Source organism: Aquarana catesbeiana, linkage group LG04, assembly GCF_042186555.1.
Source record: "Aquarana catesbeiana isolate 2022-GZ linkage group LG04, ASM4218655v1, whole genome shotgun sequence".
NCBI lineage: Eukaryota > Metazoa > Chordata > Amphibia > Anura > Ranidae > Aquarana > Aquarana catesbeiana.
In genome coordinates, this window is record NC_133327.1 from 454,550,420 (window position 1) to 454,577,148 (window position 26,729).

Below are 26,729 nucleotides of genomic sequence, written 5' to 3' on the forward strand. Positions count from 1 at the left end.
TGCTACAATGTAAGGTAGTGAGTGTACAGCTTGTATAACAGTGTAAATTTGCTGTCCCCTCAAAATAACTCAACACACAGCCATTAATATCTAAACCGCTGGCAACAAAAGTGAAAATGTCCAAATTGGGCCCAATTAGCCATTTTCCCTCCCTGGTGTCATGTGACTTGTTATGCCCCGTACACACGGTCGGATTTTCCGATGGACAATGTCCGATCGGAGCGTGTTGTCGGAAATTCCGACCGTGTGTGGGCGCCATCGGACATTTTCCATCGGATTTTCCGACACACAAAGTTGGACAGCAGGAGATAAAATTTTCCGACAACAAAATCCGATCGCGTCAATTCCGACCGTGTGTGGCCTGTTCCGACGCACAAAGTGCCACGCATGCTCAGAAGAAATTCCGACACGGGACAGCTCGTTCTGGTAAACTTAGCGTTCGTAATGGATAAAGCACTTTCGTCACGCTGCAATGTTCAAAATGGTTTAATACAGCGCACTCTCTTCTTCTTTATAATGTGACAAGAATTAAGTCGTTTTGATGCTCATATTCACACACACTTCTCACAAACTTTTTTCGTTACTATTTATCGGGATTCCCTCAATATATTTTGATTTCTCACATCTGACAACATATTTTTTTTTTTTTTGTTTTTTTACTTTAATGTAGAATCTTTTTTTGTGTTTCTCTTTTTATTTTTTTTTTTTTGGTGATTTTGATTTGTACTCCCGAAAATGTTTGTGTGTTTTTTGTGACAAGTTCCCACAACACCATTGATATGTTGTTCTATTTAATCTGTAGGAGGAGATTGTTTGGTGTTGTTGTCCCTTGTTAATTTCACATTGTACTTTAGAAATGTACCTGACTCCTCACCAACAAACTGTCCTTTTTGGATGAAAACACACACAGGAGAGTAGAATTTACCGAAAAATATTTTATTAAGGGGTCACAACTATAAACAAAGAGGGAGGCAACGCTGGAGAAACTGCAGAAGTGGGTGAAGCCTTGGACCCCCGGGGCAGACATCAATTATTTAAAAGCAAAATTGGTGGCCTGAGGAGTCCTTATCTAAGGGAGGGCAGTCTGGTCCAGAAGTCCCAGAGATCCGAAAAGCAGCAGATGACATCTGTGTCCCCAGGCTGTGGTCATACAAGAGACTGCAGCTTTTGTCAGACCAGACTGAACCCAGGGCCATCACTCTTTGGTCTTCCTTCCACGCTTCCTTACAGGCTTTGGCTGTGGTGGTGGAGTTGTGGCAGCAGGAGGAGGAGGAGGAGGATCGTCCCTCTCCATGACATCCGTCTTGTGTGTCAGTTCCCCACTCTCCCCCTTACGTAGGACTTTATAAATCAGGTCCTCAGAAATCTTGCGTTGGCCCTCCTGCATGCCCTGCAATTTGGTGGCAGCCATGCAGGCAAAGGCCTCTTCAGGACTGGGGAAGGCTCTGAGGGACGCCGAAGCCTCCTGGATCAGCCTGTACGCTGAATCCTGCACAGGACTGGGAGTGGCCTTCCTGGCCCTTTTATATGGCAGGCGGAGGGGAGGGACCTGAGACTCAGTCAGGCTGCGACTGGTCCCTGGCTTCTCTTGGCTGCCACTTAGCCCCGCCTCCTCCTGGCTGCCACTAATCCCCGCCTCCTCCTGGCTGACACTAATAATCCCCGCCTTCTCCTGGCTGCCACACTCCACAGCCTCCTCCTGGCTGAGGTCTTCCTGTGTATGAAAAAGGGACATAGTTTTAGTATTGTTTTCATCAATCACACACAATTTTCACCTCCTGACTGCTGCAAATTCAATGTTAACAAATATAACAGACTATCCTTCTGAGCCCAGCATTTTGCATTCTTGTCCCAATTTTGGGTGCCCACAACTGTCTATTGATATGTAAAACACTTTTTTCAAGCAGCAATTAGTGTTCAATAATAACATCTAGTAAACATCATTTATTTATTGACCAGAAATCTGTAGAAGAATGCTATACCTGACTCCAGCTGGGCTCCTCCATTTCTTCCTGGCTGGAAGGCCCAGGTTGGACATCGGAAGCCTCAGCTGGGGTGGAAGGAAGCGTGGAAGGACGAGTGGAGAGGGATTCCCTGACTTCAGTGTGGTCTGACAGAAATCGCAGTCTCTCGTAGTACCACAGCCTGGGGACATAAATGTCATCTGCTGCAGCTCCGGACCTCTGGGAATCTGTGACCTTCTTGCGCTCCCTAAGATAAGTGCTCCTCAGGCCACCAATTTTAGCTTTCAAATAAGGGATGGTTGCTGTGGGGACCACCGGCTTCACCAACTCCAGCAGTTTCTCCAGCGCTGCCTGCCTCTTCTGTTTGTGATTATAGTGGGGGTGTCTGACCTGCCACAGACAGGGCAGCTCTCTGTACTTGTCAATAAACAGGGGCAGGAAATTGTGGTCGTTGAACCCATCCATTTTCTCTGCAAGACACAACACAAGACAAACCCTAATGTCAGGCCAAACTCCCCTAATCTTGTTACAATATAGGCTTCCATTTCGAAGCAGTATAGGCCCAAGTTTAGATCCTACCTTCGTTAGCACGATCGGCATCTCCGATGCTCCTTCCTCCGCTCACAGATCGTACGTAAGACGCGCGCGTTACGATTTATACACACTGCGCATGCGTATAACTCCGCCCGCCCCTGACGTTCTTTCTATTCTATTCCCCGCCCCTTTTCGTTCGGCGCAGTGGAGGAAGAGCACATGGCGGATAGACAGCAGGATCGTGCTAAGTACAGCAACGAGGAGGAGGAGGAAAGGCCGGAGCCTGAAACGTCCCGATCCAGAAGGAGATTAAAGGACTCAAATATGTCCTTTGGGGAGATGTTGGAGATGGTGGACATCCTGAAGAAGGCCGACTATGATGGAAAGTATGGGCCTTACCCCAACCCCAATGTCCGAAAGGCCAAGATCATGGCGAAAGTGGTCATGAGTCTGCACCGGAAATTCGGGGTACGACGATCGAAAGATCAGCTCAGGAAGCGGTGGTCGGACCTGAAATTACGAGAACATGAGCAGTACAGAAAGATCCGGAGAGTGCTGCAAAAAAGTAAGTAGTTGTGCTGTGTTCCTATTGTTCTTGTGTTTATTACGTTCGTGCTGCTCCATGTGCTTTTAGGAACTGTTGTACAGTTTAAAATGGCAACTTTCATGTTCATGGGCACATTATTCGTTCGGATCACACATTTTTTTTTCGGACTATAAAATACCATTGTTTAGCCCATATGCATTTGGCCACCATTTTGAGGCCCTATACTTGTCTTGAAAGAATTGGGGTGTGTAGATGGCTTTGTTACTAGAATGAAATGCAAACTAGATTGTGTGTAAGGAGAGGACACTCAGCAGCTGTTTTCACATCTGGACACTGGAGCACTAGTGTGGGACACCAGAACACCATTTTTATTAGGGGGCCCACACAGGTGCTCCAGTGTATACTATAGGGGGGGCTACATCTGTGAAGCTTGTACCAAACAGGTAAAGTATTGCAGCTTGACAAAGGACACTAAAAAAGCTACATCTTGGAACTCGGCTAAAATAGACAATTGTACCCCACTTCCAAGCAATGTTTCATCTTTATAGATCTGCCATCAAATATCTGTGTGCTAATTATACCATTTTTGTTTTACATAGGGGAAAAAAGACTCGGAGGACACCCCTCATCCGAGGAGACCAGAGACCCCCCCCCTCTGGAAGAAGGGGAAATCCCCCCAACACAAGATGAGCAGGAGGAAGAAGACGTGGTGGAACTAGTCACCACAACAGGTGAGTGTCTGCAACCACAGACTCAGATAAGAGATGGATGGCGGCATTTTTTTTAGACCTAATTTATTTTGGGTTTCCTCTCTTTGTAGGTGATCGTGAGGTTGTGGATGTAGATCCTTTCACATCCGAAAGTGCCCAGATCCTGATCGGGGAGATCATGGGGTGTAATTTACAATTGGAAATCATCAAGCAAAACATCAATGATGTTATTCCCAAATATAAAAACATCATTGATGTTTGGGGCGAGTTTAAAGCCCCTCCAAATCACTTTCTTCTTTTGTCTGCTACAATGTGCGAAATGTTTTTGTGATTTTTCCCAAAGCCAAATTTGGAGGATGCACACAGTGTGTCAACATGTGCTATCTGCCATCACGGGAGATCAATGGACGTGTTTTGGGGGTGCAACCCCTTCCTCAATAATAAAGTAGCGGTGAGGAAGGGCTTTCTCCCCCAAAACATGTCCCTTCATCCCCCATGATGGCAGATAGCACATGTTGACATTGGGAAATTTGTGTGCATCTTCCAAATTTGGCTTTTCCAGGGGTGATTTCCCCCCATCTGAACGCAATATCAAACACAGTTCCTAAATTCTCATGTCTGATATTGCCTTCCAGTTCTAACAAATGTGAACTTTGTAAGATCAAGATTTGTGTCTTTCTTGTGGGTTTTACACAGGCCTGTTTTCTATAAAATGGACATTTTGATTTTGGATAATGACACCACAAAAATTGTTCTACAACAAACATGGTTTGTCAGAAAAACCTTTGGTAAATGCACATGTGATTGTGCAGGTATTAAAAAGATTGCTCATCAAGAATGTGTGGATTATTGTCTCAACGCTACAACACTTTTGGGGTGATGTAATTGTTGTTTTATGCGAAAATGGGGGTAATTTCCTAAGGGCAAATCCACTTTGCACTGCAAGTGCAGTTTCAGTGCAGTTGCAAGTGCACTTGTAGTGAAAAGTGTCTTTGCATTTAGTAAATAACAGCCAACAGTGCTTTGTATAAGGTTACACAATCACAACATTTTCTGGACTCCACACATTTCTGTCAGGGTCAGCTAAAACAAACACAAGCAGTAAATGTCCACAAAGAAGAGCCTGGGGGGAGATGCCTGTCGAGAACTTGAGGTCCTGCAGGCTTCTCCCTGTGGCCAAATACCGCAAGGTAGCAACCAACCTCTGCTCCGGAATGATGGCTTGCCTCATGCAGGTATCCTGCCTGCTGATATAGGGGTTCAGCGAAGCCAACAAACGGTGAAACACGGGGTCCGTCATCCTGAGAAAGTTCCTGAAATCATCAGGATTATTCTCACGGATCTCACGGAGCAAAGGCATGTGACAGAACTGGTCACGCTGAAGCAACCAATTCTTGGTCCATGAACTCCCCCCCACCCTGTTCATGGACTGGACTTGTGTCAAGGTCAGGACCCCAACACCAAGCCCCCGCACAGCACGAACTCTACGAGGAGTACGCATACGAAACATGGCTATAAAACGGTCGGCTGCTCAGAACGAGGTAACAGAACGCACTGAAGAACAGCAAGGCCTGTGAAGAGCGACCTGAAAAACAGCAACGAGCGGACAAGATCGCACAGAAAACTCCGATACGAACTGACTGCACGCACTGAAGAGCAAATACAAACCCACAAGCACAAACTGAACGGCAGAAAACGATCTGAAAGCCACGAGTCTGAAAAAGCGCGAATCGTCTCTCACCAAACTTTTACTAACACGAGATTAGCAAAAGGAGCCCAAAGGGTGCCGCGCTTGGTTCTGAACCGGCCTTTTCTAGTCTCGTCGTACGTGGTGTACGTGACTGCGTGGTTGTCGATCGGAAATTCCGACAACTTTGTGCGACCGTGTGTAGGCAAAACAAGTTTGAGCCAACATCCGTCGGAAAAAATCCGAGGATTTTGTTGTCGGAATGTCCGAACAAAGTCCGACCGTGTGTACGGGGCATTAGTGTTACAAGGTCTTAGGTGTGAATGGGAAGCAGGCATGTTTAATTTGGTGTTATCGCTCTCACTCTCTCATACTGGTCACTGGAAGTTCAACATGGCACCTCATGGCAAAGAACTCTCTGAGGATCTGAAAAAAAGAATTGTTGCTCTACATAAAGATGGCCTAGGCTATAAGAAGATTGTCAAGACCCTGAAACTGAGATGCAGCATGGTGGCCAAGACCATACAGTGGTTTAACAGGACAGGTTCCACGCAGAACAGGCCTCGTCATGGTAGAGGCCTGTTCTGAGTGGGCCACAGGGCAGTATTCCAACATGATAAGGACCCCAAAGACACCTCCAAGATGACCACTGCCTTGCTAAAGAAGCTGAGGATAAAGGTGATGGACTGTCCAAGCATGTCTCCAGACCTAAACCCTATTGAGCATCTGTGAGGCATCCTCAAACATAAGGTGGAGGAGCGCAAGATCTCTAACATCCACCAGCTTTGTGATGTCATCATGGAGGAGTGGAAGAGCACTCCAGTGGCAACCTGTGAAGCTCTGGTGAACTCCATGCCCAAGAGGGTTAAGGCAGTGCTGAAAAATAATGGTGGCCACACAAAATATTGACACTTTGGGCCCAATTTGGCTGTTGACATTTGACATTGATGTCTGTTTGTTGAGTTATTTTGAGGGAAAAGAAAACGTACACTGTTATACAAGCTGTACACCCAATACTTTACATTGTAGCAAAGTGTAATTTCTTCAGTGTCCTCGGCTGCCACACACAGGATCCTCGGCTGCTCGAACATCCACTTGATAACATTTTGTGAACGTATGCACTGAAGACCAGGTAGCAGCCTTAAAAATCGGAGCCACAGATAACTGATGGAGAAAAGCCCAGGAGGTTCCTACACCCCTGGTAGAATGAGCTCTCACCCTAAAGGGAGGAGCTTTATGTTTCAGACGGACCAAATTGGCAATGGAAGCTGCCTGCCCCTTCTTGGGTCCTTTTGGTAAAAAAAAAAAAAAAAGAGTCTGATCCTCGGATCTCTGCAAATCTAGACAGATAAACCTTGACTGCCCGGACAATGTTCAAAGAATGCAGTCATCTCTCTTCCACCGAACGAGGCTGAGAGAAAAAAGAAGGCAAAATAATGTCCTGATTTAAATGAAAGGCTGACACCACCTTTGGCAAAAAGGATGGAACAGGTCGTAACACGAATCTGTCATGGTGAAGGATCAAGTACGGTTTCCTGCATGAAAGGGCTGCCAACTCCGACACCCTTCTAGCCGAGGTGATAGCCATCAGGAATCATAGCTTGCATGTCAGGAAGTCTAATGGAATTTCCTTAATAGGTTCAAATGGTTGTCCCAAGGACACATAGGTGACCTAATGGGGGGAAGCAAGCCAGTTGCCCCTTGTATATAGGTTTGGATCAGTGAATGGGAAGTCCTTTGGAAGAATATTGATAGGGCCGAAACCTGACTTCTGTTTGTACTCAAAACCAATTTGATTTCCACAGCTAACTGTAGAAAAGAGAGAATAATCCAAATCACAAATTTCCGAGGATGCCATTTTCTGGCTTCACACCAAGCAATAGAAGTCTTCCAGACCTTATGATAAATCTTCCTAGTGACAGCTTTTCTAGCATTCACTAGAGCAGATACCACTGGTCCCAAGACACCACGGTCCTTTAACATCCTGGCTTCAATAGCCATGCCGTCAAATTTAGAGCTTGTAAACTGGGGTGGAATAATAGGATTTTATTACAGGTTACCTGTAAAATCCTTTTCTTGGAGTACAAAAATTTGCGTCCTTTTTTCCCTACAAATAGAGCTTTCATTTGGTGGCATTTAATCACCTCTGCATTTTTTATTTTTTGCGCTATAAACAAAAAAGGGACAATTTTGAAATGTATGGGGATAGGACTAACTGGCGGAGGAGACATATCGCTGTTCCTACTTAGGAACAAATTATATGTCTCTTCTCCCCTGACAGAACAGGGATTTGTGTGTTTACACACACAAATCACTGTGCTGGCGCTCGTGCCCACGATTGCGGGTAGCCAGCGGGGATCGCGCCTGCTGGCCACGTGCATCAGTTCCCCCCGCCATGCAGCAGCACGCTGGTGTCATGGCTGACCAAACAGATCTCTAGTAATCCTTAAACGTGACCTTCTCTGCTGCGACCTAATGGGGGGAAGCAAGCCAGTTGCCCCTTGCATATAGGTTTGGATCAGTGAATGGGAGGCTAAAGGCCTTTGGAAGAATATTGACAGGGCCGAAACCTGACCTCTGATTGTAATGAAAACCAATTTGATTTCCACAGCTAACTGTAGAAAAGAGAGGATTCTCCAAATCACATATTTCCGAGGATGCCATTTTCTGGCTTCACACCAAGCAATAGAAGTCTTCCAGACCTTATGATAAATCTTCCTAGTGACAGCTTTTCTAGCATTCACTAGAGCAGATACCACTGGTCCCAAGACACCACGGTCCTTTAACACCCTGGCTTCAATAGCCATGCCGTCAAATTTAGAGATTGTAAACTGGGGTGGAATAATAGGATTTTATTACAGGTTACCTGTAAAATCCTTTTCTTGGAGTACATAATGGGACACAGAGCCTAAGTAATTACTTAATGGATTATGGGCCACCTTCAGGTGTTGACACTGGTATACCCACTCAAGGAAGTTCACTCCCTATATAACCCCTCCTCCTTCCAGGAGCACATCAGTTTTTGTAGCAAAGCAATATACTTAAATCCCAAAAGAGGGGAGGGACCTCTGTGTCCCATGATGTACTCCAAGAAAAGGATTTTACAGGTAAGCTGTAATAAAAATCTTATTTTCTTTATCGTACATCATGGGACACAGAGCCCAAGTAATTACCTAATGGGACGTCCCATAGTAATGCTACTTGAAGGGAGGGAGAGACAACCCACAGGGTACCCCTAGACTTGAGGACTTATACTGCTGCCTGCAGCACACTGCACCCAAAGGCGATATCCTCATACCTCCTTACATCCACCTGATATAATTTTTGTGAATCTATGCACTGAAGACCAAGTTGCGGCCTTACAGATCTGAGCCACGGAGGCCTGGTGACGCACTGCCCAAGAAGCACTAACCACCCTGGTAGAGTGCGCCTTAACTTGAAAAGGGGGAATCTTACCCCTTAAATTATAAGTTTGAATTATAACTTGCCAAATCCACTTAGCAACAGTGGATTTCGACGCTGCCTGTCCTTTCTTAGGACCCTCTGGCAGAATAAATAAGACATCAGTCTTAAGAATCTGAGCAGTTGTCTTTAAATAGATTCTCACTGCTCTCACTACATCAAGACAATGTAGTGACTTATCTTCCCTGGAACATGGTTTTGGAAAAAACGATTGCAGGACAATATCTTTGTTCAGGTGAAAACCTGAAACCTCTTTTGGCAAAAAGCCTGGACGAGGGCGTAACACCACTCTGTCCTCATGAATAATCAAATATGGCTCTTTACAAGAAAGAGCAGCCAATTCCGAAACCCTCCTTGCTGAGGGTATTGCAACCAAAAATACCAGCTTCCTTGTCAGAAGGACTAAGGGAATATGCTGTATCGGTTTAAATGGCTGTTTCTGTAACACCGACAAAACTAAGTTCAAGTCCCAAGGGCTTAAAGGTGATTTAACTGGCAGATTAATCCGCATCACCCCTTGCATAAAACCCCAGACTAAGAATGCGTAGCAAGTGGTCTTTGAAATAAAATCGATAAGGCTGAGACTTGGCCCTTAATAGTACTCAAGGCCAACTTCATCTCTACGCCTAATTGTAGAAAGGCAAGAATTCTGCCTATGATATATCTCCGAGGATGCCAACCCTTGGATTCACACCAGGAAACATAAGCCTTCCAGACTCTATAATGTATAGTTTTGGAAGCTGGTTTCCTTGCATTAATCAAAGTAGAGATAACTGACCCGGAAAGCCCATGTTTCTTCAGAATGTGGGTTTCAATAGCCAGGCTGTTAAATTTAGCGTTCGAAAAGTAGGATGGAATATTGACCCCTGTGAGAACATGTCTGGCCTTAGTGGAAAGGACCATGGATCCTCCATGGCCATTTTTACGATTTCTGCATACCATGACCTTCTGGGCCATACTGGTGCTGCCAGAATTACCGGTTTTCTTTCCAGCTTGATCCTGCAAAGAAGTCGATGCAGCAATTGAATAGGGGGAAATGCATAGATCAGGGAGAACTGATCCCACGGTATCACCAACGCATCTGTTCTGCATGCGAATAGATCCTTTGTTCTGGTCACAAAATTGACTAAATTTATGTTGAACTAGACACTAGAAGATCTACGACCGGAGTCCCCCGTCTTTCACAAACAGCCCGAAAATATATTGGGGTGAAGAAACCATTCCCCTGGGAATAATCTGCTGGCGACTTAAGTAGCCCGCCTGCCAATTCTCTATTTCCGGAATGAAGACTGCCAATGGGTACGGAATATTTCTTTCTGCTCAAGTCAGAATATGGTTCACCTCTCTCTGCGCTGAGAGACTCTTGGTGTCCCCTTGGTGACTGCTATAGGCCACAGCCGTGGCATTGACAGATTGGATCTTGACAGGACAATCCCTTAACCTGGAAGTCCAGGCTTTCAGAGCCAGATGCACTGCCCGATTCTCTAGGATGTTGATGGGCAAGGCTCTTTCGGTTTTTGAACACTGTCCTTAGACAGTTGTCTTCTCTGTCTTTACCACTTTCCAAATAACTCATCTGAAGGATTGAAACAAGAGGTATAGGTTAGGACTTTATATGAGACCATGACCATCCGGTACACAGGTCTCCATCCAATTATATCTGAGAAAAATAAGGGGACTAGGGGAAAAAAGGGGGACAATGGGGACTTTATATGAAACACATCACTAGGGCAGGCTGAGTCATCAGATGTAAAAAAATGTAAATTTATTGATACCACATGAGAAACAAGGTGCAATAGATGATACTCGCATATAGTCAATAGATAAGGTACAAAGTATGTAAAACATGGCAGTAGAACATATAATAGTGGCATAGTAACATGTTATACATTGTAACATAGGTAGATTGCAGCATCATCAAAATTACACCCCACATGTGTATACGTAATTCATATTGTATTAAAATCCAACTGATGGCTAAAACACTAAAATGCCCATGATAGATACATATTCGTTGTGACATGTCAAGAAGTTATGAATGTTCAGTTGTATTTTTCGACGCGTTTCATGGAAGTTTGTCCACTCATCAGGAGCAGCTATCTGGAAATATCTAAAGTAACGTATAAAGTAGTAATTAATAATATTTAATTACAACAGGAAGAGGGGAAGCAAAACCGCTAGTCCTAACACTCTTACCTGTAGATATAGGGTATAATAGTAGTAGGGCATATATAGGAAAGTTCATGATGGTAGGAGATAACCAGGGGTGGACACAACAACCCCACGGGAGCTGAGGAGGCAACCAAGAGGCGGCAGGGCGAGGCAGCTTAGGACGCCGTAGAGCAATGGGTAGTGAAAAAGTTCACCTAGGTTTCCAACAAGGTGGTGTAAGATAGAGCATTGACCCAAGGATAACTGTAGATAAATAAAATAAAATACGTATAGGTAAAAAACAAGTAATGTTGGATGACCACTAGGTGGAAGATCAAGTGTGGGACAAGGTGAAGTGACAGTGAAGTGAACATAGGAAAAACAGACAGATAGTGTCCGGGAGACCGGTGGAGTGAACAAACAAAGAGAGCCCACCACAACACCAAGCGAACAAGGTGAAGGGATAGTGCAAGGCAGGTTAGGCGAGGACGGTTGTATATAGGGGGATGAAGAAAGCATGGTGCAAGGAGATCTCCGGTTACCTAAGATGACAGAGTCTCAGCCCGCCAGCCAACGAGGTGAACCCCCAACGTCACGCTAAGACGTGCTAGGAGGGAGGAGAGGAGGCAGCCCACTAAGGAGACTAGCGCCTATATAGGCAACCTCTGGCCTCCATCAGTATGCACGCCAGATGGAAACAGCGTCACGACGGCACGTGACGTCAATTGATGCCAAACGTGCCGACGTGCGGAGCGTGGCGTCGACGCACAGCGGACACCCGCCCCCGATCCCATGACTGGTGGATCAGGGGGATAGGGGGATGGCAACGGTGCGCGTCGCAGCTCCCGGGGATGGAAAGGATCCACCCCCCGAGTATCAACATGGATAGATAACATGATTAAGATAAAACAAAGATATTCCAGTCGAGCAATACAACTGAACATTCATAACTTCTTGACATGTCACAACGAATATGTATCTATCATGGGCATTTTAGTGTTTTAGCCATCAGTTGGATTTTAATACAATATGAATTACGTATACACATGTGGGGTGTAATTTTGATGATGCTGCAATCTACCTATGTTACAATGTATAACATGTTACTATGCTACTATTATATGTTCTACTGCCATGTTTTACATACTTTGTACCTTATCTATTGACTATATGCGAGTATCATCTATTGCACCTTGTTTCTCATGTGGTATCAATAAATTTACATTTTTTTACATCTGATGACTCAGCCTGCCCTAGTGATGTGTTTCATATAAAGTCCCCATTGTCCCCCTTTTTTCCCCTAGTCCCCTTATTTTTCTCAGATATAATTGGATGGAGACCTGTGTACCGGATGGTCATGGTCTCATATAAAGTCCTAACCTATACCTCTTGTTTCAATATTAATATGGGATGGAAACACACACTAAATACTATATATACCATTGCTGTGGTCTTGTGTCATATGCTTAGTTATTATATTTACTTGCTATCACTGGAATATCTTTGTTTTATCTTAATCATGTTATCTATCCATGTTGATACTCGGGGGGTGGATCCTTTCCATCCCCGGGAGCTGCGACGCGCACCGTTGCCATCCCCCTATCCCCCTGATCCACCAGTCATGGGATCGGGAGCGGGTGTCCGCTGTGCGTCGACGCCACGCTCCGCACGTCGGCACGTTTGGCGTCAATTGACGTCACGTGCCGTCGTGACGCTGTTTCCATCTGGCGTGCATACTGATGGAGGCCGGAGGTTGCCTATATAGGCGCTAGTCTCCTTAGTGGGCTGCCTCCTCTCCTCCCTCCTAGCACGTCTTAGCGTGACGTTGGGGGTTCACCTCGTTGGCTGGTGGGCTGAGACTCTGTCATCTTAGGTAACCGGAGATCTCCTTGCACCATGCTTTCTTCATCCCCCTATATACACCCGTCCTCACCTAACCTGCCTTGCACTATCCCTTCACCTTGTTCGCTTGGTGTTGTGGTGGGCTCTCTTTGTTCGTTCACTCCACCGGTCTCCCGGACACTATCTGTCTGTTTTTCCTATGTTCACTTCACTGTCACTTCACCTTGTCCCACACTTGATCTTCCACCTAGTGGTCATCCAACATTACTTGTTTTTTACCTATACGTATTTTATTTTATTTATCTACAGTTATCCTTGGGTCAATGCTCTATCTTACACCACCTTGTTGGAAACCTAGGTGAACTTTTTCACTACCCATTGCTCTACGGCGTCCTGAGCTGCCTCGCCCTGCCGCCTCTTGGTTGCCTCCTCAGCTCCCGTGGGGTTGTTGTGTCCACCCCTGGTTATCTCCTACCATCATGAACTTTCCTATATATGCCCTACTACTATTATACCCTATATCTACAGGTAAGAGTGTTAGGACTAGCAATTTTGCTTCCCCTCTTCCTGTTGTAATTAAATATTATTAATTACTACTTTATACGTTACTTTAGATATTTCCAGATAGCTGCTCCTGATGAGTGGACAAACTTCCACGAAACGCGTCGAGCAATACAACTGAACATTTATAACTTCTTGACATGTCACAACGAATATGTATCTATCATGGGCATTTTAGTGTTTTAGCCATCAGTTGGATTTTAATACAATATGAATTACGTATACACATGTGGGGTGTAATTTTGATGATGCTGCAATCTACCTATGTTACAATGTATAACATGTTACTATGCTACTATTATATGTTCTACTGCCATGTTTTACATACTTTGTACCTTATCTATTGACTATATGCGAGTATCATCTATTGCACCTTGTTTCTCATGTGGTATCAATAAATTTACATTTTTTTACATCTGATGACTCAGCCTGCCCTAGTGATGTGTTTCATATAAAGTCCCCATTGTCCCCCTTTTTTCCCCTAGTCCCCTTATTTTTCTCATCTGAAGGATTGACCTTTTAGCAGATTCTTTAGTAACCACCAATTGAGGCTTTGGGACACCCTTGGGGACAGCCACATTGGCAAGTCCAAAGCTTGGATTGTTTTGTTCCAAGCAGATAGAATACTGTTTTGCAACAGTCTCGAATGGAACTGGGCAAGGAAACTGCTTCAAATGAAGCCACCATCTTTCCTAACAACCTCATGCAAAGGCGAATGGAGGGATCCCCTTTTGACCTGACACTCCGCATCAACTCTCTTATGGAGTTTTTTTTTGCCTGGGCAAGAACACCTTTTTCTGGGCTGTGTCTATGATCAGACCCAAATACTTCAGCTTTTTTAGTGGTTTTAAGGGAGACTTCTCTAGGTTGAGAATGCAACCCAGACTTTTCCAGGTAACTGGTTGCAATGCGTACACCTTACTCCAAACACTGATTGGTCTATTAGCAATAGATCGTCTAGAAATGCCAAGACTGTTTATGCCCTGTGCCCTTAACCTAGCTGGAGGTGGTGCTAGCACTTTTGTGAACACTCGGGGTGCTGTAGCTGGCCCAAAGGGCAAGGCTACAAACTGAAATGCTGTTGTTCTACTTCGAACTGCAGAAACTTTGGTGAGCGGGAAATATATGGATATGCAGATATGCATCCCTGATGCCGATAGACACCAGAAGTTTTCCTCCTTGTAGGATAGAAACTACTGACCGGATCGACTCCATAGAAAGCGGATCTTCAGGAACTGATTTAGATTCTTTTAGATCTAAAATGGATCTGTTGAATTTCTGCGTGGATCTGTACATGTACAGGAAACGCATGAAAAAGGCAGTGGAACCTAAGAAGAAACAGAACAGAACTAAGGAACCTAAGAAGAAACAGAACTATCAGCTAACTCTACTAGAGGTAGCTTGAAAGAGGCACGAACCATCTCTATAAGAGATTTGTACCAGCAATCTCTCAGATTGCGAGGCTGAAAAAAGGTTCAATTCCAGTTCTCTCCTCTGCAGAGGAGTAATCAGTTTGCCTTTCTTCTTGATCACCGCTCATCCTCTACCCATTGTTCCCTCGATGAGGGGTCTAAGGTGGGGGAGGGGGATCTAACACGCTTCCTATCCTTTTGGATAGCGGATGCGGTTAAAGTCACTAATTTTCCTTCTAGGCAAATGCAGGGCGGAGGAAAAACGCATTTTCAATCATGTATACAGGGGCTGAGTGTTTTCTCCTCGAGAGTCTGACGGTGGAGGCCATCGCCACTGCCTAGAGGCAGCTGCCCCTGGTGCAGGGGAAGGAGTCCATTTAAATAAAAGGACGTTTATACCTTCTTTTGTGCAAAAGGGTAACTTTCCCGCTAGAAATCATTTGGATGTATTTGACCAAATCCTCCCCAAATAGTTGCTCCCCATGAAAAGGGAAACTAGTCAGAAGCTTTTTTGCAAGATGCTTCGGCTGACCAACTTTTTATCCACAGGGTCCTACGTATGTGTTTTAGCACAAGTGCAAGGCAGGACGCTTGGTGAATAGAATCTTTCACGGCGTCTATGGCAAAACATAGCGCCTTTGGTAGTTTGGCTAACTCACGGGCCTGTTATGCAGAGACCTCCCTAAGGGCCTCTTTGAACTGGTCCTTTAGGGAATAACAGATGCCTATTGCAGCGACTGCAGGCTGAGAAATGGCACCTGCCAGGAAAAAGAGGATTTTAACAAAAATTCCCAAAATTCCAATTCTTATCTGTTGGATCCTTAAGCATTTGTATCTACTGGACAAGTTCAATACTTATTGATGCTGGAAATCTCAGCATCTACTGCTGGTACTTTCCATCTTTTGTGAATTTCTCCTCCATGGGATAGAGAACTGAGAAACTCTTTGGAGGGAGAAAATGCTTATCCGGATGATCCCATTCAGCATAAATAAGATTTTCTAGTAATGCATGGACCGGAAACGCATGAAAAGGCTGTAAAGGTTTTAAAGAACCCAAGGAAGGGACCGAACTTTCAGCTGACTCTGTGAGGGGTAGCATGAAAGTGGAACAAACCATCTCTGTAAGAGTTTGTACCATCAATCTCTCAGATTGCAAGGTTGCATAAGGTTCATCAACTGTTGTTTCCTCCACAGAGGAAAAATTGGCTTGTTTTTCTATGTGATCTCCTGAGGGTAATACCTCATCCTGTGCCCACTATTCCCCTGGTAAAGGGTTTGAGGTGGGGAAGGGGGATCTAGCACGCTTCCTATCCCCTTGGATGGAGGATGCGATTAAAGCCGCTAATCTTCCTCCTAAGCCCTGCCGGGCAGAGGAGGATGCATCTTCAGTCACGTATACAGGGGCTGAAGTGTTAGAAGCAGTTGCACTAACAATAGCTTCCAATGACTCACCCTGGCTTGCCACATCTGGTATCTCAGGAGAAGATAACAGTGTGGAGGCATGACTGGAGTTCCCAGCGCCTGGGGGTAGCATTTTTGGCACCCTTGTGGTAGCCCTGGAAGTCACAATGCTAAGCACAAAAGCAAAGGCACTTTAAAACAAATATACTATTTGCTGAGCAATAGTCTAGCAATAATTTTATCATACAGATCAATTTCTGATGCTGAATAACAATTGTATTTCCTGTACTGGAAATGCCTGTTTACACCGTTTACGTGACCCAGCGCTCCTGTGTCCTGTGTGATAGCCTCTTCACTTCAGCTGCTCTTGATAGAGACTTTCTGTCATAAGAGTGTCAGCTTTATATGAGAGACTTCAGATGTGAGCCTGATTACTTCCCAGAATATGCGCTGTGCGCTCCACATGGACGCTGAGTCCTGCACACGGTGCCGCCTGTCTTAGACCACGCCCCCTTTCAGTGACCTGCCCTCCTTTTTCAAATTAACTTTAGCCCACACGCGGCACGCATTCGGGACTGTAGTGCAGACCCGAAGGAGGAGGCTGCCGCCGCCATCTGGAGCTCCTGGCAGTTTCACTGTATGGGCGCAACAAGCTTAACCCACCTCAATACAGTACATTTTCACCCCCTTTCTGCCCAAGCCATTTTTCAGCTTTCAGTGCTGTCACACTTTGAATGACATTCGGGCGGTCATGCAACACTGTACCCAGATGAAATTGTTATAATTTTTTCCCCACAAATAGAGCTTTCTTTTGGTGGTATTTGATCACCTATACAGTTTTTATGTTTTTGTGCTATAAACAAAAGAAGAGTGACAAGTTTGAAAAAAACACAATATTTTTTACTTTTTGTTATAATAAATATCCAATTATTTTTTTTTTAAAACAAATTTTTTCCTCAGTTTAGGCCCATAAGTATTCTACATATTTTTGGTAAAACAAAAATTGCAATAAGCGTATATTGATTGGTTTGCGCAAAAGTTATAGCATCTACAAAATAGGGGATAGATTTATAGCATTTTTATTATTTTTTTTACTAGTAATGGCGGCGATCTGCGATTTTTATCGTGACTGTGATATTGCGGAGGACATATCGGACACTTTTGACACATTTTTGGAACCATTCACATTTATACAGTGATCCGTGCTATAAAAATGCATTGATTACTGTATAAATGTGACTGGCAGGGAAGGGGTTAACACTAGGGGGTGATCGAGGGGTTAATTATGTTCCTAGGGAGTGATTCTAACTGTAGAGGAGGGGATTCACAAGGGGAGGAGACCGATCGGTGTTCCTCTGTACTGAGAACACACCATCGGTCTCCTCTCCTCTGACAGGACCTGGATCTGTGTGTTTACAGACACGCAGATCCACGGTCCTGCTGTGTTACCGGGCAGGCTGCCGGTCAGGCGCATCGAGTCCCCAGTGACACGGCGGGAGCACGCGAGTGCCGCTGCCGGCGCTCGCGCGCCCCCTGGTGGGCCGGGAAGGCAAGGGCATCAGAGGACGCCCTCCCTCAACCAGAGCCGCGCCGCCTGGCTGTCAATTGACAGCCGGCGGTTGGCAAGCAGTTAAAACAGGCAAGTAAAACATAATAAAATGTTATTAAACTGCATTTATTTATATATATATATATATATATATATATATATATATATATATATATATATACATTTAGCAGTTGAAACTTATATTCTTATTAAGTGTAAATCAGTTTAGCGCTGACACATTGCCAAATATGCAATACTACCCAAATGATGTAGTAAAGCTTTTACTTTGCTGTACCCACAGCCCCTTAGTTTTCCCAATTTGGGGGGGGGGACATTTTGTTTAATTCAAACCCCCTCGTGCAACTGGGACCACACAAGCTGTTGTAGCTGGACAGAGCTGCTGAGAAACAAAGTAATAAGGTATGTGCATCTTTACTCCCTCTAAAGGAGATTTTAAGGCATTACAATGTTTATTTTTGTTGTTTTACTATATGGAAGAAAGGCATAGGTGGACTTTTTACAGTTCCTAAGCTTCTTCCCTTATCTTATCCTCACTGCAGGATACTGCTGAAACAGACAGATCCAAACTTCACCCATCACAGCGGGCTGCATTAGTAAACCTTCAAAGATCGGGTCCCTTTTAATAGTGGTTCCACTCCTTTGGACCTGTATAGCACCCCTCAGGAGCAACTTTAGGTAATGTAGCAAGACCAAAAAGAGTCCTGGTTCCTAAGGTCCAGCCCTCAAAGAGAAACGTTACAGGAAAAAACTATGCAAGGCCCGGGTACCATCCTGTGGCCTCAGTGGCGTGGATGGATCCGTTGTGGAGGTTTTTTAAATCCAGCAAGGATCCCTCCTGGAGCTCCTCAGAGCACATCTTCACTCGTGACCAACACCTTAGACACTGGCGAAAAAACTGATGTGCTCCTGGAAGGAGGTGGGGTTATATAGGGTGTGAACTTCCTTAATTGGGTATACCAGTGTCAACACCTGAAGGTGACCCATAACCCATTAAGTAATTATCTAGGCTCTGTGTCCCATGATGTACGATAAAGAAATAGGACCTTGAGACAGTAGTTTGTGGGCGACGTGGAAGTGTCCATGGCCCACCTATTGTCAGTCTCACAATCTCCGGGAACCAGGGCCTTCTGGGCCAGGCTGGTGCCATCAGAATGACTGGAACCCCCTCTCTCTGGATCCAGCGCAAGAAATGTGGAAGGAGAGGGGTCGGAGGGAAAGCATAAACCAGGGAGTACTGGCTCCATGGAACTATCAGAGCATCTGCTCCAATTGCCAGAGCATCTCTTGTTCGAGACACAAACTGCTGTAGCTTGTTGAACCTGGATGCCAGTAGGTCGACCTCTGGCCATCCCCAACGTTGGCAAATTTCCTGGAATACCTCTGGGTGTAGGAACCATTCCCCCGGGGAGATCTGCTGGCGGCTGAGATGATCTGCCTTCCAGTTCTCTACCCCCGGGATATGGACTGCCGATATCATTGGCACATGTCCCTCTGCCCAGGCTAGTATGTAGTTTACCTCCTTCAGAGCTGAACGACTCCTGGTACCGCCTTGGTGGTTTATATAGGCCACTGCTGTGGCATTGTCAGACTAAACCCTGATGGGGCAGTCCTGAGGCTCCACCGTCCAGGACCGTAAGGCCAGAAGTACTGCCCGTAATTCTAGGACGTTAATGGGCAGGGTTTGCTCTGTCCCTGACCATTTCCTCATAGCTGTGAGCCAATCTAGGGTCGCTCCCCAGCCTGAGAGACTGGCTTCTGTAATCAGTACTCTCCAAGTTATCGGGAGAAAGGATTTTCCCTTTTGCAGGTTCCGATCCTGCAACCACCAGTTTAGGCGTAGGCATGCCTGAGGAGATAAGCACATTGGATAATCCAGGGCTTTTCTTCCTCTGTTCCAAGCCAACAAGATGTCTTGTTGTAAAGGCCTGGAATGGAACTGGGCATAGGGCACTGCCTTGAAGGAGGATACTATCCTCCCTAGAAGACTCATACAGAGCCGAATGGAAGGTTGTCTGTTGCCCCTTATCTGACACACCTGATCCTACTGGGCACAGATCCTTACGGGTGGCAAGAATACTCTTGCTTGAACCGTGTTTAGGATCAGTCCTAAATACTTTAGACTTTGAGCTGTCTTAAGGCTGACTTTTTGGTATTTATGATCCAGCCTAAGCTTTTCAAATACCGCACTGTGTATATTATACTCTGTTCTAGAGCCTGTACTGAGTGATCTCTGAGCAGGAGGTCATCCAGATACCCGAGCACCAGGATCCCTTGGGCCCTTAAAAGACTCGGTACTGGTGCTAGGACCTTTGTGAACACCCGGGGAGCTGTAGCAAGCCCAAAGGATAGAGCGACAAACTCAAAATGACTTTCCTCTACTGAAAAACGTAGCAACCTCTGATGAGGCTGAAAGATAGGTACGTGTAAGTACGCGTCCTTTATATCGATGGAGGCTAAAAAGTCTCCCCTCTGGACTGAGGTTACCACTGAGCGGACAGACTCCATCTGAAAAGGCTGTATCAATAGATACTTGTTCAGGAACCTTAGGTCCAAAATGAGTCTTGTGTCCCTGTTTGGTTTCTAAACCGCAAACAGATTTGAGTAAAACCCTGTGCCCCTTTTGAACACAGGAACCTCTACAATCACGACGCACTAGATGATGTAGTGCCTGAAGCAATAAGTTTCTTTTTGGAGGATCCGAGGGAACGCTGGATCTTAAAAACCTCTAAGGGGGAACCCCCCATAACTCCAGCTTGTAACCGCGAGATATAATTGAGGTGACCCACTCGTCCTGAATTGTTGTTTTCCAAATGTCCGCAAAGTGCAGCAGCCTTCCCCCAACCGATGGAGTGGGGGCGTTCCCTCAAAAGGAGGGTTTGGTGCTGATTTTAGAAGAATTTTGGACCCAGGACCTTTTCCTGCGGCTTGCCCCTGGCTCTAGCAGCCTATTGGTGGTGGAACTGCCCAAACGCTGAGACATTTGAGGAAGCAGTCCCTGGGTTTTTAAACGAGGGACGTCTGGTACTTTTCTTCACAGGAAGTAGAGAACTCTTCCCTCCAGAAATCTTTTGGATATATTTGTCCAAGTGATCACCGAATAAATGTTCCCCATGAAACGGGAAACCTGCCAATAACTTTTTACAAGGAAGCTCGGCTAACCAGTTCTTAAGCCATAAAAGTCTGCACATATGTACAGACAAGAGAGCCAGAAGAGAAACCTGCTGTATTGAATCCTTTAAAGCATCAACAGCAAAACACAGCGCTTGTAGAATATCTGTCTTACTTTCAGGCAGACCATCCTCCTGGTTAGGCCTATCAGGCCGTTTGACCTAATCCTTTATGGACTGACAAATACCAATTGCTGCAACAGCTGGCTGAATAGCTGAACTGGCCAAAGAAAAGGAAGCCTTTAATAATGACTCCAATTTCTTGTCAACAGGGTCTTTCAAGCCCTGTGCATTATCTATCGGACAAGTTAAGTTCTTGTTTAAGGAAGAGACTGCTGCATCTATGGCTAGCATGCTCCATTTTTTAACAAACTTTTCATCCATTTGTATAAAAGGGAAAACCTTTTAGGAGGCAAAAAAGTCCTGTCAGGATGTTCCTAATCCAACAGGGGGTGTAGCGGGAAAGTCTGTGCGACCTGAAAAGGCCTCAGAGATCCCAAAGAGGACCGGGGGGGCTCAGTCACCTCTGCAAGAGGGAACTTAAAGGCAGAACGAACCATTTCGGTCAGAGTCAGAATCAAAAGCCTCTGCGACTGAGAGGCAGACATCGACTAGATATCTTCTTGTCCATTGCTCGGAAACAGACTCATCTGCCGGGCACTTCACCAAATCCTGAGCTTTAAGCTCTTCCCCATACTCAACCCATTCCTGCTCCAGACTAGGAGACTCCAGGGAGGGAGATCTGTCACGCTTCCTGCCACCCTGCAGGATGGAGGCAATCATGCCGACAATCCTGTGCTCTAACCCAGGTAGGGCTGAGGACAGATCATCCTTAGTAATAAAGGGTGAAGCAGCAGCGTTGACTGTAAGCACAGTACCAGATAGGTGCAGCGGCTCAGATTGCCCGGGAGCCTCTGGTCTTTCAGGGGATACAACACTAGGGATATGACTGGGTTTATCAGGAACTACTTATGACATAGGTGTGCCCTTACCTATGGTGTTAGTCCCACTCCTCTTTTTGGAAGACATTTAATGCCGCAAACAAAGAGTACTTGGGTGTAGTTAAAACACCTGAGAAGGGAGACCCCTTCTGAGGACTCACCAAGCCCCTATGCAAAAGTCCTGCTAAGCACCTTTAGCTTGCCAAGCAACACCTGGTGACTCAAAAAAAGGAAAAAAAAAGAAAAATGAACCACTGCAAGTGTCTGTTCAGAGCCTGCTCTGTGTCCCACAGCTGCCTTCTCTAGGCACCACATGCTTGGCCTGCACAGCTTAAATAAGCTGGGTGTGCGCCGGAACAGTCTATGCGTGTGTGCGCACGCATGTGCGTCGTCCCAGCTAGCGGCTAGATAAAGGCTACGGCGTATGTGCGGCAAAGCCGAGTGCACAATGGCCACCAAACAAACTGCTAAGCCCAGCGGCGCTCTTGCGAACGCACTTGTGCAATGGCGAACCAGGTAAAAAACAGTCCGACAAGCAAATAAGGTACACTTTGCAAACACCCACAGCTAGCCCAGAACTCCTACGTATGGTCACCGCACACAGGTGTCCAGCCTTTAGCTAGCTTGACTGATTGTTACAATCACTGGGACACCCCACAATAATAAAATAAAGGGGCTTCACTTACCCATCCAGGCGCAGGGCCACTTAAAAGCTAAGGGCTCAATCTTCACCCTTCACGGCGGGGGTTCCTGTCACTTGGACCTACAAGGACTGGGTACCCTTTCATGTTTAGGGTCCACTCCCTTGGACCTGTACAGCACCCTGCAGGAAATGCCTTAACGCTGTGGTGTCCAGGATTTCCACTCTGCAGGGTCCAGCGCCTGGAGGCCACATTACAGACAAAACCTTGCAGGATCTTGAGTCTTCTTTGCGAGGCTCGGGTACCATTTATCTAAGCACAAAAGCCTGTGTCAAATGGATCCGATTGGTCAATCCCTTGATTCATTTTTGGAACCGTTTGTGGGACTAGAGACCTGGAGCTCAGAAAGCTCAAACGAACTATGTGCCATCCCCCTTGCAGACACTGGTAATAAACTAAAGTACTTCCTGTATGGGAGGGGTTATATAGGGGATCACTTCCTGTCTGTAGACCTTTGGTCTACCAGTGTCTATTCACCTAATGATGGAGAATAACCCAGCAGGTAATGAATATTAGCCTGAAGATGTGTCCCATGATGTATGAAAAAGAAATGGGCATTGCAATAAGGTTATTTTGTATGGGGCTGCATTGCTGCAGACCAGTTAGGGTACCCATGCTGACCTATCTCCAAAGCAAAAGTGCTTACAATGGGCACAAGAAGCATCAGAACCTGGCATGGTCCAAGAAATCACATTTTCTTTTACATCAGGTTGATGGTTGGGTGCAAGATATGGCAACAAGATGCAGTATGAGATAACAAAGCCAGCAAAGGCAGATGCTTTGGGCAATATTATGCTTGGAAAGCTTGGGTCCTGCCATTCATGTGGATATTACTTTGACACATGCCACCTACCCAAACATTGTTGGTGATCAAGTACATCGGGTCATGGAAACGGTAAACCTTCATGGCAGTGGCTCTTTCATCAGAATAATGTACTCTCCCACATTATAAAAATGACTTGAGGAACAAAACCAGTTTGAGGTATTGACTTGTCCTCCAAATTCTCCAGATCGCAACCCAATCAAACAACTGTGGGGTGTACTGTAAAAACAAGTCCTACTCATGGAGGCCCCAACTCACAACTTACCTGACTTAAAGGATCTGCTACTGACAGAATGGTGCCAGATATGACAGCATACCTTCAGAGGTACAGTGGCATTAATGACTGGATGGGTCGGGAATGTTTTGGTGACAAAAGGAGCACCTACTCAATATTAGGTTAGTGGTCATAAAGTTAAGGCTGACTGGTATATAAGTACACTTTAATTACTTAGGAAGAACATGGCAGGGCTCAGAAGGGAGAACATTCTGGTTGTAAATGGCTAAAAACTGCAATGTTGTTTTTTTCTTGGCAGTGTATTACATTTAATGTGGCTCAAAAATGGCAGGTACCCATTGTGGCAAAGTTTCATTACAGTAAATAGATTTTGAAGTCTACCCTAAACTTATATATTGCTATATATGTCTTTTATCCAAGGTAGTGGAATAGTAAAGTCCAAAGTAAACGTATGCATTTTGATGCTACCTTGTGATGCTCGTGGGGAAAGAAAAATGGTTTGCGTAAATGGTTAGTCTAACATTGAGATAACATTAAGTTGGGTTGATGTGGGCACAAACTACCATGACCAATCCGATTAGGCCTCCATGGATAGAGATTTTTTCATAAGCATATGATAGCTAAAGATTTAAATAACCTAGTGTAGGCTCCCTTTGTTATTGCACCTGCCCCAGGTTGCATGTGGGCAGCCTATAGAGGTGGTTGCAGGCATAGAGGTGACACGGACACAACCACGTGCAGCCACAGTTCAAAGGTTGACATGTGGGTAGGAGCAGGTGCACAGATTCAAATGAAAAAAGTGTGCGTTTGGATCCATGTACCTGTCTGTGCACCTATGTCCACCTCTATACACTATCTGCACACAGCCTGGAAAGGAAGTTGGCACAAAAACACAGGGAGTCTGCTTGCAGAACGTGTTTTTGCGCCTGTCTAAATGAAGCCTTAGGAGTTATTATGAGGAGGGAACAAATGACTGATGAATTTCACCCTGACTAGGTTTAATTGTAGACCTCTACGATTAAGCCCATTACAGGCTGAAATGTGTCAGCAGAGCATGGTCAATGGGCGGGGACGGTAGCTGAAGCTTTTACTTTCACTTTGAGACGTGGTTAATGCACAGAGTGTGGCCCAGGGCTTTGCACTGCTGTGGATGGATCGAGCAGGACCTATTTCTTGAGGGACCAGCACCTGGAGCAGAGAGAGATGGAGCGATGATATGCAGGAGGCTTTAAGCAGTGCCATATCTGTTGAGCATACTACAGTAACTACAACTTGTACAAAATGTCTGATATACACAAATAACACATTTCTTACAGGCCCTAGAACATCATTCAGATCCGGTAACTATGATGTCAATGAAGCATCTTTGCAAAAATATCAACAAGATTTCCGGTCACATTTCTGCAATATATTTCTGCTCAACTCAAAAGTGGGAGCGGGATTTAGATGAGGATGTAAACCTTAATGAGTGGAATTAATTGGCCTCACAGCCTCTAGGTCAAATATAAATATCTCCATTATCAAAGCCAATTATAAAATGCTTTTAAGATGGTACATGGTACCTACAAAAACAGCTCATGTCCCAGGTGCCTCCCCTAAGTGTTTCAGAGGATGTTGACAGGTGGGTATGGAATATCACAAATGGTGAACATGTTCAAAAAAAGAAAACAAAAGAGGTTTCGGATTCGAGTATAAGTTTATATATTCTTTACCTCAGACCAACCTCAAAAAATCCCTGGCAAGTCTTACGGGATAGAGGGGCAAGGTTTACCTCTTCACATTTTATTTTCTTCCCTTTTTGCTTTCTTGCTCTTCTGAATTGTATTATTTTACACATACTAACATTTTGGCAAATGTTGTTGAAATAAGACATAGGTTCTCTTGATACAAAGATCATATTTTTACATGGAACTTAAATAATGGCAACGGGTATAGAAACAAACCTAGACATGGGTATACGATCCTGTCCAGGAAACCACTGTGAAGCACTTGTCTACAATATGAAACATGTAAAAGCACGTATGCTATATTTTGTATGTAAACTTTTGTTTGTAAAAACAATAAAAAATATTGGAAAAAAAAATGGCTCGCATCTTCAAAAACTCTGCCAGGGGTGTGAAAACTTATAAGCACAACTGTATACCAAAAAAAAAAAAAAAAAAAAAGATTTTATGATTAGAAAGATACACACATATTGTGTAGTATTTGCAAGCAAAATACAATTTTTTTTTAATGTACATCCATCCAAATAATATTCATATACAAGCCGATGACGGTTACCTGCAAGCTGTAAGAAGAGGTTGTGTAGAAGGAAATATCTGGGATAATGTTGTATAGCAAGGAACAGCTACTGCATTATAGAACCCAATCTATGTAAAAAGAGAAAAAAGACAGTGATATAACTGCATATACAGATTTTGAAATCATACAGGCATATTTATAAAGTTCAGGCAAATCTATTTACATTTGCCTGCCTATTTTACCTACATTCCCTAGCCATTTGCACTAGGATCTATGTTATTTATAATGCAAACTGGCAGCAGGAGTAAGAGTAAATGCAAATGAGGATTTTGGGCAACAGATGCCTCGGTAAAGGAAAGAATACTTGCGTGTATTGCTGCTAGTTCCATCTGCCGCCCTCTATGTCACTACACTGCACAGTAGTGAAAGGGTGGGTGAAAGGAAATACAGTGCACAACAGGTTGCTTTAGCTACTTCAGATAAATTGGCTCTTTGAGAGAGTTTGGCATAGGATAGAAAAGTTCTAAATACTTCCTTTGCAGATAGGACTTTTTATGTTTTTCAAAAAAGGAGTGTGATGAATAGCAGATTATGTGACCTTATCCAACAAGTGTGGGGTGAAAGTGTGCAAATGGGCTTTAAAACTACTTCAACCTGATAAGCACAGGCACAGCTGCATTATGGACAAACTGATATATTTCTTTTAATATACTTATAATCTACATTTTATTTACTATAATTACTGTATATACCGTAATCACAAATAATGTAGATCATGGT

General features: G+C 44.7%; 1 protein-coding gene across 2 annotated transcripts in view; it reads right to left on the bottom strand.

Moving 5' to 3' along the window:
• Positions 1 to 26,729, bottom strand: part of PDE10A (phosphodiesterase 10A) — a 516,915-nt gene that overhangs the window by 26,765 nt on the left and 463,421 nt on the right. For both annotated transcript variants that reach the window (XM_073627496.1, XM_073627495.1), the window contains exon 21: positions 25,989 to 26,077. In XM_073627496.1, the coding sequence (XP_073483597.1) occupies positions 25,989 to 26,077 (89 nt within the window). The remainder of the gene's footprint in view (positions 1 to 25,988; positions 26,078 to 26,729) is intronic.